The sequence below is a fragment of the Dipodomys ordii genome, unplaced genomic scaffold, assembly GCF_000151885.1.
Source record: "Dipodomys ordii isolate 6190 unplaced genomic scaffold, Dord_2.0 Scaffold2, whole genome shotgun sequence".
NCBI classification, from domain to species: domain Eukaryota; kingdom Metazoa; phylum Chordata; class Mammalia; order Rodentia; family Heteromyidae; genus Dipodomys; species Dipodomys ordii.
The window spans coordinates 32,085,155-32,096,813 of NW_012267218.1; the positions used below are offsets into that span (position 1 = coordinate 32,085,155).

An 11,659-nucleotide genomic window follows, 5' to 3' on the forward strand; every position below is an offset into this window, starting at 1 on the left:
TCTAATTCAGCACTCAAAAATTAGAAGTGTCTATATGGCTCAAGTGGTAGAGGGCTAGCCTTGAACCCAGAGAGACTCAGGGACAGCACCCAGGCCCTGAGTTTAAGCCCGACAACCAACTAAATAAATTATTTAAAAAAAAGACAAAACACTTAAGTTCTTAATTTGTACAGAAGAAGGAAGACACTCCTTTTTCCTTTCCTATATATGTACTACACTTCCTAGAGATTTTAGATTTTGTTTTGAGGTATACTTTTAAAATCATAAAATCCAAGATAAGTAACTCAGGCCCAGAAGACCAAATTATAATCACTTGGTAGCATGGCAAGCAGAGAATAGAGACCTGAGATGGCAATGAGTACATGTTGCATCACAAGCATCTCTGAGGTCAGAAGCTAAATCCTCTTGGTTTCCCCTGTTTGAAGGAGCTCTGGTCCTAGGCTTGAGTTCCTAGCCTTTGTGCTTTGCTAGCAGTGTAACTTTGAATGAGTTACCTGATCTTTCTGAGCCTTTGTGTTTTTCTCTTAAAGAGAAAAACTGGCTGGCAGTAGAGATAATGCATTCTAGACACAGTATAGCTTAGGGTCTGGCCACAGGCAGTGCTTGGTAACTGTGGCTGCCATGGGTGGCTGTCTGTGGGTTTTCCTGAGCACTGTTGCTAAACCCCAGCCATGTGCTGGGCTCTAGGGTTGATCTGAAGCATGAGAATAAGAGAACAGAAAGAGGATCTGTAGGAGGAGCTAGAGTAAAGGGGATGGCCCGGAATGTGGGGGAACCTACGACTCAGATGAGAGGAGCAGACATAAAGGAGAAGATAAACTAACAGGGAGAGAAAGTACAATTTTTTCTTCTTGAAGTTGATGAACCACTTTAGAACTTCCTAGAGCTCTTAAAATCTGCAAGTATATAAAATGTGATGAATACTTCATTTTACTTTTGCTTGAACTATTTATAATGCTTTTGTTTAGATAGATTGTAATTTACTTTTGTTTTCTTCTCCCACAGGTGGCAGAAAGGGCCCTCTATTATTGGAATAATGAATACATTATGAGTTTGATAGAAGAAAACTCTAACGTTATCCTTCCCATCATGTTTTCCAGTCTTTATAGGATTTCAAAAGAACATTGGAATCCGTAGGTTTTTCAGTGTCCTTTCTCTTTCCTCTCCTCCTCTCTGCCCTCCCCTTTCTTCTCTGCTCTTCTTTCCCTTGCTTCTCCTCTTTTGTTTAATAAACTCTTGAATGCTAGGTGCCAGCTACTGTATTGTTAAAATATCTATTGACTTATGTGTGAAGGTAGCCAGAAGTATGGGGATGTGCTGGAACCAAGAAGATACTGATGCGGTAGTAGTGCTTAAGTGGATCTTCAGGGACCTGTTCAATCATAAAAAGGCCAAAGCTAACCAGATACCAGTGGCTCACATCTGTAATTCTGGCTACTTGGGAGGCTGAGATTCAGAGGATCAGGATCAGGCCAGCCCAAGCTCATCTCAGCAGCCAGACACAGTGGCATGCATCTTTTATCCTAGCTTCATAGGAAGCCTAATGGGCTAAATGGGTACTCTATACCCAAGCACATGCCTTGGCAGAAAATAAAACCCTATCTCAAAAATAACTAGCAGGCTGGAAAGGTGGCTTAGAAGGTAGAGTGTTTGCCTAGCATGCATGAAGTCCTGGGTTCGATAACTCAATACCACAAAAACAGAAAAAGCTGGAGTGGTGCTGTGACTCAAGTGATAGAGTGCTAGCCTTGAGCAGAGAAGCTCAGGGACAGTGCCCAGGCCCTAAGTTCAAGCCCTAGGACTGGCCTCCCCCCAAACCCCCCCCCCAAAAAAAAAACTAGCAAAAATCAGAGTGGGGAACTTCAGTTGTAATCATACAAGCAGGAGGACTGAGTTCAGGTTCTAGTACTATTAAAAACTAAAATTTCAAAAGCACAAAGCCATTAAAAAGGACCTGTTCTGAAACCTATAAGTTTGGGAGGGCAAATAATGAGGTATTTGGGGAATGGTGCCAGAAGATGAGGAAATAATGAAAGATGATATGGTGGGAAATGGTCTGAATAGATTAGCATTTTATGGCAAAATCCATTTCCCAGCAACCAGCTCAATCATCAGATTCTATAGGAGAAAAAAAATTAAGAAGTTTAATTCAACCCTAGGTCAGGCATTCTGTGGCCTTATACATTTCTCTATGTAATGGAAGGAAATTTTTATATGGCATTAAAAATTAGTAGGTAGAATTCAGTGCATCATATTTTTGTCTTCAGAATTTTTGCATGTAACTGCAAAGCATCATCTTAGTTTTCAAATTTGCCAGATTTTATTGATAGACCTTAAAAAAAAAAAAACCTCAAAAACAAATGAACAAAGGCATGTTAGACAGTTCAACTTCATTCTCCAGATGGCCTCTTGAGGGTCCGGGGAGGTCAGGAGGAGCTCTGTAATGCTCTGAATCCTATACTTAGTGCCTCTCCATCACCACCCCTGGGAGGAAGGACCTTCTAGAACCTTAACCAAGAACTTAAATTCTCCTTCCTTTCACGTAAATGTTTTATTTAACATATATGCCTTCACTTTTGCTGATATTGTCTGATCCTATGGGAAGCATATTCATTGCAAAGTGAGGGAAGGCTGTATATATTCGCAAAGGGCAAAGCTGCTGAGACTCTTAGTCTGGAGTGTAGCAGGCCTCACATTATCCGAGAGCTTATTCTTCTACTTGATAATGGGCCACTATTTAGGCTGCTTAGTTTAGGCTTCTTAGAGCAACCAGCAGGAGCTGGCCAGTTACCAGGAGGAACTAAGCAGAGTGGATGCACTGAGTAAATCGCAACAAGATCGATTCCTTATATAATTGCCCAGCTTAAGGGAAATGGATGGACCTAGAACAAATCACTTTAAGTGAGGTAAGCCAAGCACAGAGAGACAAATGATGCATGCTTTCTCTCATATGCAGAAGCTAGAGCTAAAATACCCCAAGACATGATAAATTATATAGGACTCTTAAACTTTCAGACACAGTGAGACCAAGGGAGGATATTCTTAGGGGGAACACCTTCGAAGGTGCAATGCCTGTGTGCCTCTGATCATAAGAAATATTATTGATTAAAATGAACTCCAGGAAATAGAAACAAGAAGTTTTTTCTTTGTTGTTGTTTTTGTTTCCTTTTTCTTTTTGTCTTGTTTATCTGGTAAAGGGGGGGGCACAGAAATGGAGGGACAAAGGGTGAACAAATGGAGTAATGGTACTAGATACTATGCTGAAAATGAACTATATAACTTGTGTGTGGGGACAGGAGGGAAAAAGCAAGGGAAAGGGTGACATTGTCAAGAAAAGAAATGTACTCATTACCTGACTTGTGTAATTGCAACCTCTCTATATAACCTTTATAATAATTTATTTATAATTATAATTATTATATTATTAATTTTATAATTATAATTATTTATATTTATAATAATTTGAAAAATTAAAAAATAAATTGCCTAGCTTCCAGAAGCTGGGTGTCATGTCTTTTGAGTATGAATAATTTAATATATAATGCATACATACATAAATATGTGCATGTATATGAAATATTTTGCAAATTTAGGCCTCTAATGGTAGTCCTGGTAGTCCTAACACAGACGCTGTTTTTAGGGTTATTTTATACCTGCCTGTGGGTTTTTATTTATTTTTTATTTTGCTGGTCTTGAACTCTGTCCCTGAGCTTCTTTGGCTTAAGGCTAGTGCTCTACCACTTGAGCCACAGTGCTACTTCTGGCTTTTTCTGCGAAGTTCATTGGAGATAAGACTCTTAAGGACTTTCCTGCCCGGGATAGCTCCAAGCCACAATCCTCAGATCTCAGCCTCCTGAGTAACTAGGATTACAGGTGTGACCCACTGGTGCCCAGCTTATACCTGCCTTTTGTTCAATAAAGTTTAATCAGGTGGCCATAGACCAGTTTATTCTGGGTATTACTATTTTAGAAGGGGAAAATTAGATTGTTCTAATTCTGCTACCACTTAAGAAGAATGTAAAGTTCCACATGAAAATGAACTGTAGGTCATTTCTAGTTGGTCCTAGTAACCAAAGGCAGAAAAGAGAATTCAGTAAAGAGCATGTTAAGACAAAAGTTATAGGGGCTGAGAAGATGGTTCAGTGGTAGAGCGCTTACCTTGCATACATGAGGCCAGGGTTCGATTCCTCAGCACCACATAAGCAAAAAGAAAAAAAGCTGGAAGTGGCGCTGTGGCTCAAGTGGTAGAGTGCTAGCCTTGAGCTGAAGAGCTGAGGGACAACGCCCAGGCCCAGAGTTCAGGCCCCACGACCAGACCCAATAAAAAAAAAAAAAAAAAAGACAAAAGTTATGTGTAAGGCTAACCATGCTCCCTCTCCTCTGCTTCACAGGGCTATTGTGGCGTTAGTGTACAATGTATTGAAGGCGTTTATGGAAATGAACAGCACCATGTTTGATGAGCTGACAGCCACATACAAGTCAGATCGTCAGCGGTAACTTTTTAAAGCTTTTTTGTCTGCTGTGCATAAAACCTTTGAGTTCTTTCCTTGTTCATTGCTGAAGTTGTTTAGATGCACACCAAATCAGAAGTTTGTTCGCATATTCATTTTTGCATGCTCATTTGCTGTGTATTAGTGTATCACCAAGTACTGGGTTAAGAGCCTGGCACATAGCTGGTATTGCAGGCCCACTTACTGAGATCATCAGGTAGCATTTCCTCTGATTCACTCCTATGGCTACCTTACTTGAATTCAACATGGGCCAATGCTGTACTGTGCTCCAGCAGCAGGATTGAGAAGGCTTCATTTGTCTAGCTTTTCGGTACCGAACTTACTTTCTGTCCTACAACCCAACAAATCCATTACAATTTTAAAGAGCAATGAAAATAATATGGAGGATAATAGTCTGGTAATAGATAAATTTTGACTCTAAGAGAGTCTATGACTCTAAGAAAGCAAAAACCAGAGGAATCCTCTAGTGTCAAAACTTACTAAAGCCTTTTTTGCTTTCATTTACATGAGACTTTTTATTGAATCTTATTCCTTGTCCATTATCTCCAATTTTCCAAAATACATACATGGAGAGATTAAGGAAAGTCTACAGAGAGCTATCAGTTGGGTGTGTGGCTTGGCTCTGATCACCTAAAAGCAAATGCTAGTATTACAGATGCTAAAACCATGGACCTTTCAAAAATACCAGAGCTTTGTGTGCATGTTCAGACCCAGGAACTTGCTGAGTCTCTTCCCTAAATTTTGTGTGATTTCCTTGCTTCTTTGTGTTGCCCAATTTTGAATGTGTTATTTGTGTTGTATTGATAATAAAATCAATGAGGGGAAAGGTTTGATGGTCAAGGGCAAAGATTCATTGTAGGGATGGCTTTTAATATGGGATATGCCGTGGCATACTTGCAGCTTAAATAACTTGTAATTCACTGCGTTCGCAGTTGTTGCAAATCATTAAACTTGTAATAGCCTTCCTTGCCTGAAACTTAAATTAAAATCTTTTGAAAATGTTAATTTTCAAAAAGCGCTCAGAAGGAAACATTAAAGGGTGCATAGTGTATGACCTTTTGTCTTTTAGAACAATCGAAAGCTCACTTATTAGCCTAGTTAAGCAAGGATTAAATCTGTAGAATTCCATGAAGAATATTGAAGAGACTGAAAGTGTGGCTTAGTGGTAGGCAAGGTAGCCCTGTGTTTAATTTCCAGCACTACCAGTTTAAAAAAAAAAAAAGTGTGAGAAGGGAGCCTTTCTAAAAAACTTATTTGATTCATTTGTTTTCTGATATTTTATCACTTAATCCCTTGAACAAGATAAGAATTAACTAACTTTGAGGTTGGTTCTAATATTCTGGCATGTTAAAACAGCTGATCATGAGTGGACTTTCTTAACAAGAGAAGGGTTTGCTAAAGCAGAGGTAACACTTTGTCAGTGAGCAACAGAAGGGTGCACCAAGCAGATGGAAACATTGCTTTCTCCATGGATGTGGGAATGAAGAGCTCAATACTGTTCTGTCAGAGAAGAACGTCAGTGGAACACTTCCCTTCTGGATGGCAGGGAGCTCTGGTTTTGGTTCAGAGCATATTTTTAGGTGTTACAAATCCCCAAATGGTGGGCGGAATAAGTAGTTAACGCTGTGAGCTTCATGTGCCAACGCTGTGAGGTTCATGTGCCAACATGAGTGCTGTGTAAAATGGAAAGGGGAAGATGGTTTGACAGAATCCTCAGCTCACTGTGTGGTTAAGTCTTAAAATCTCCACCTACAGGGAGAGAGAAAGTGGGAGAGAATAAGGGTGACAGTTTCAGAAATATTTAGAATTTTTGAAGCTAAAGTTGTCAGTCTGAAAACTGCATAAGTCAGCATAAATTTCATCTGGAGAAAAAATGCACAGGATAAATGGCATTGAACAGCCCAGAACTACTGATAAATTGAATGGAATTCTTCAGCAATAAGATGACTAGTGTCATAGTGATGGCAGTATTTGATTTAGACTGCAAATGAACACAGTATGAACCTGATCCGTATGAGTTGATTTTCATTTGCATAAAGGTCCAAACCCTTCTGCCTCCAGTCAAAAAGGTCAGATGGATCTATAAAATTGATTTATTTGGGGTCAAATCAGTATTCTCTGAGAACATTTATTTGGATTTAGGATTATTGCCAGACTGTAATGAGAAAACAAAAAGTGCTTATCTGCCTGACAGCTTGCATACAGTGCCATGTCTAGGCTCCAACATGACTTACCCAGTCTGGCCTCTTGTTCCCTGTTGTGCATATAGGCTTCCAGGGTCAAAACGACCAAAATTTGTATAATATGGATTGTACGTCCCTTTCCTTGCAGCAGGGGGCAGAGGTGTTAAGCACTGTTGAAACACTGTTAAATCACTATGGGTGTTAAACATTTATTGTAAGCACCCCCTTTAATGTTTATTTTTCCTTTAAACTGTTAGGGCTGGGGTAATTTGACTCCCTAGTAACAGCTATTAGACCCTCCCCTGGGACCCCAGATGCCTGAGTGAAGGACTGTCAGTACAATACAGCCATCAGCTGTACTGTCCCTGTGCCAGCCCGGCTGCTTTAAACACTTAACACCTTGAGGAAGCCACATGACAACCATAGATACTTGCTACCAAGCACAACTCTGGTTCCGAAAGGTACTGCTATGAGTGTATAACACATTGCACTTAATATAGCTAGTTAAAAGAAATAAGGCCTAAACACACAATATTAATTATGAAGATATAACTGCCTTAAAATTGAACATTCCTTCAAGACTGTTGGCATAAGAATTTAAAATTACTTGGATTTCTCTGGAATTTTTTGGAGGGTGGGCATGAAGATTAATTTCCATTTGTATAAATGTTAACACATTTCAAAAGTACTGGTGGTGACATAAAGTGAGTCTTGCATTTGCATCCAGAATTTATTGAATGCATGAGGGTTTCTCTTGAGTAATTATACTATGGCTGAAGTGAAAGCTTTGTTAAGTGAGGTAGTCCAGGGACTATGAGCCCCAGCCTTCAGGAATTATTTGAATCCATAGATTCATGTAGTTACCTGGGCTTTTTTTTTTTTCCTGGTTTCCTACACCTTGAGAATATAAAGAGATCATGCAGTGAACTATTTGCAGTAAATGTGAATGAATTTATCTAATTTATAATGTCTTGTGTACTTGCTGTTGGTTTGTTCAGAGGGTTCTGTGGTTTAAACTCAGGGCCTCATGTTTGCAAGACAGGCACTATACTACTTGAGCTATGCCCCTCACATTTTTTGCTCTAGTTATTTGCTTTTTATGTAAAATTGCCCATTTTTGTCCTGGGCTGATACCAGACCTTGATCATCTTGTGTAGCTGTGGGGTCACAGATGTGCGAAACTATGCCTGGCTTTATTAGATGAAAGTTTTCTTTGAACCAAGTTCCTCCCAATTTCTACTTGTAAAACAGCTGGCATTACAGGAATGATCTATCATATCCAGCTTTCCTTTCTTTTCTTTTTTTAATACAGAAATTTCAAAATGTTTTTAGCAAAGTAAAATTAGCCAAATCCATTTTAGGCCATTAGTTTTATCTGATTTTATCTGAAAGTCTGGAAATCATTCAGAAAATTAATATTGAGCCCAGTTTGAAGGATTGGTATTTATAAAAACACATCACAATAATATCATCAAATCCCATCCAGGTGATTAATTAAAATGGAAATCTCTAGGTACTCCCACACAGTGAGACCAAAGGAGGGTATTCATAAGGGAAGAACAGAAGTCACATGCTTATGTGCATTTGATCATAAAATAATTTTATTGAAATAAAATCCAGAAGGGAAAAAACTCTGAAATTACAAGTTTTTAGAAAATGACTAAATAGGAAAGTAGACATAAAGGAGAGAATGTATTTTCTTGACCTTGTACATTCTCTGTATATGTCGTATTTCTAACGTGTTTTGAGAATGGATTTGGAGAAAATGTTAGCTTCTAACTAAGCCCAAAAGAAAAAGTCACTAAGTGCTCTTGGTTTTAGGATATATATAAATCATCCTAATTTTTGTTGATTGGTAATTTTGAAGTTAATATTCTGCATTAAGTATAAAGGGATGTTAATTTGAATTCTTCAAATAATCTTTTCTTCTCCATTTATCAGTACTTTTGTGTCTATATTGCCAAAAAAGGAAACCTACAAGAGAGAAAAGCAAAAAAGAAAAATCCGTAAGCTTAATGCCAAACTTTTCAAAGACCTTTTACAATATACATAGGGAAGGCAGGCCTAGGGCCTCGTGTGTAATCCTGTAGGAGGCCAAGATCAGGAAGATGTGGTTTAAGGCCAGCCTGGACAAAAACAAATTCATCAGACCTTATCTCAACAGAAAAAAACACAAAACAAAACTGGGTGCAGTGTTGCACTCCTGTCATCCCAGCTACAGCAAAAAGTATGAATAGGAGGAGCAATGTCATCTAGGCCAGCTTGGGTAAAATGCGAGACCCTATCTTAAAAAATAACTAGAGGAGGCTGGGTGCTAGTGGCTCACATCTGTAATCCTAGCTATTCAGGAGGCTGAAATCTGAGGATTACCGTTCAAAGCCAGCCCAGGCAGGAAAGTTTGTAAGACTCTTATCTCCAATAAAAGTTACTAAAAAGATCAGAAATGGAGCTGTGGCTCAAGTGGTAGAGCAAAAAAAGCTAAGGAATAGTGTTGAGGCTCTGATTTCAAGACTCATTGGTAAATATCAAAGCATAGGAAAAATAGCTGGAGCTGTGGCTCAAGTAGTAGAGTGACTGTCTAGCAAGCACAAAGCCCTGCGTTCAAACCCCATTACTTCAAATAACTCTCCCCAAGCATCCCTCCTCCCTCAACACAGGAAAGTATAGTAAGAGGCAGTGATGGTATAGTTGCTATTTAGATAATCTCTCTAAACATTCTCAGTTGCTTACCTTATGTTCTCTTTCTTCCCCAGTGAAAAAAAGAAAGAAAAAGAACGTGAAGAATTATGGAAGAAATTGGAGGATCTAGAGTTAAAGAGAGGTCTTAGACGTGATGGGATAATTCCAACTTAACAGAAACACGACAGCAACATGACTAACCTGTGGAGTCACACATTTATGTAGTAGAAGATGGAGCAACAGTTTTCTGTATTGTGCAACTTTACAGTAGATTTCACATTTGTTTCATTATTACAACAGCACTGTATATACCTGTCTTTAAGTAAAGGAAAAAAAAATAAGGACTTCAATCCAAAGTTTGGACAGTAGATGGACTTCTCAGAACTTTGCAAACATAATCATTGTTCTAACCCTCTTAAAAAAAAAAAAGTGGTCTTCAAAGATCTGTTGATGAAATTGCTATGTTTAAATTCCATTATCAGGAGTTCTTATTTATCACTAGCAGAGAGTATGATACAATTTTCAAATGTGAACAATCTTAAATTTAGCTTATCTTTCTGCTAAGCTGTTAAATGTATTTATAGTAAAGGAAGAAAAAGATTGTCATTTCCTTATAAGTCTGTGTAACATCCTCCTTTGGATAACTTGATGAAATTTGACATCTTTTCCTTTTGCACATCTTCATGAGTTGAATGTCCACATAGAATGGGGCTGTGAATTACCAAAGCCCCTCAGGAAAGTTTTGTCTACTGGGGTGAACATCTTTCCAGTAACCAGGTAGTCCTGGCACTCCTTTAGTTTTCAAATTAGGAGTAAAATAAGAGGAGAGGTGATAAACATAGTAGGGAAGGGAATTTTGGATTCATACTTGAGTCGAATGGAGGATCCAAATCAATGTCTTGAATCCTTTGAAAACAGGCACTGGGACACCACAGGCTTCAGTGCCTGACCAGTATTAGTTGCATCCATCCTTGAGCATACATACCAGAGACAGTGTAGACATGTCACAACATCCTTTTGGACCATACAATATAAGAAAAACAAACACTAAACAACACACAACCATGAAATTGATTGCCAGGAATGTGAATTGAATTGGGATAAGAGTTGAGCAAACAGCTTGGACTGTTTGGAGTTGTTGCCTTACTTTTTAATATGTATTTATAAAGTATTCCAGCAAAAGAGGATGTAGCCTCTGGGGGGAAAAAAACCCACGTTACAGTGTTTTTTGTAGATTCTCATTCTATATATCATCACCGCGCCAGCCAGCCCTGTTTTTAGCCAGAAAGGATTCAGGATACACATTATGCATCTTCAATTGGATGCATATTCCTAACTACTGTATTTGTTACCAAAAGTGGTTCTACAAATGCTACTGAAAAAAATCTGGAAATTCCTAATGTCCTGAGTATTAATAATAAAGTTTAAAAGTGCTTTTATATCAAAGGTGCATCGTGACCAAATTGTTTAAGAAAAACACAATTGTTTCAGAAACAAGATCTAGGGCTGAATTATAGATAGATCTTCTTGGCTTTCTGCTTTGGTATTAGGAGAGGAATCTTATACCTTGGGTAGGTAAACTGCTGTAAGACTAAAGTGCAGTATGGACTTACCCAACGTGGTTCCATGACTATGTACAGAGAGCTGTGTGCTTTGGCCTTGTCTTCAGGATGCTTTTTGCTTGTGGTGGACGTGGCAGCAATAGGTTGATTTCCTCAGCTGTCACTTCCAGCCATGCTCATCGAATGAGCTGATTCCTGTTCATATGTTGAATTGTGGTAGTAGCAAACGTGAACATATGAACTATTGTTGCTTTAAATAGACAAGTATTATAAATACGGGCTTGTATGTTTTATTCCAGCCATTTAACTATTGAGTAGAATATATAGTTTTATTATTTCTAAGGAAAAGAGGGGGAAAGCCACTGACCTCTTACCCCTCCATAACTCTGTAAAAAAAAAGACAGAAACAAAACTTGGCATGGTTAATTCCCCAAGAGAAACTGCAGTAAAAAAGTGATACGCAATTAATATAATGACGAGATTTTTCCCCCTCTAAAAAGAACATTAATAGTGATCAATGTAATCAGTGTAGGCAGAGGAGCAGAGGTGTAAGATAAGAATAGATTTATTTACACTGATTAATAAATCTCTGAAACTTGAAAAAAATAGATTTACCACATCTCCTTCTGATAGCAGAAACTTTTGTTTGCCCCAAAGTCATCTTCACGTTGAAGACATTAAAATCACAGGATTATGGAAGCCTATTGGAAATCAATGCAGTCGT

At 38.5% G+C, this 11,659-nt stretch overlaps 1 protein-coding gene across 1 annotated transcript in view; it reads left to right on the plus strand.

The window, feature by feature from the left end:
- Nucleotides 1-11,336, plus strand: part of Ppp2r5e (protein phosphatase 2, regulatory subunit B', epsilon isoform) — a 68,596-nt gene extending 57,260 nt beyond the window's left edge. Inside the window, exons 10-12 of the mRNA XM_013016066.1 lie at nt 1,006-1,133; nt 4,392-4,493; nt 9,448-11,336. Of these exons, the coding sequence (XP_012871520.1) occupies nt 1,006-1,133; nt 4,392-4,493; nt 9,448-9,547 (330 nt within the window). The 3' untranslated portion in view covers nt 9,548-11,336. The remainder of the gene's footprint in view (nt 1-1,005; nt 1,134-4,391; nt 4,494-9,447) is intronic.
- The last annotated feature ends 323 nt before the right edge of the window (nt 11,337-11,659 follow it).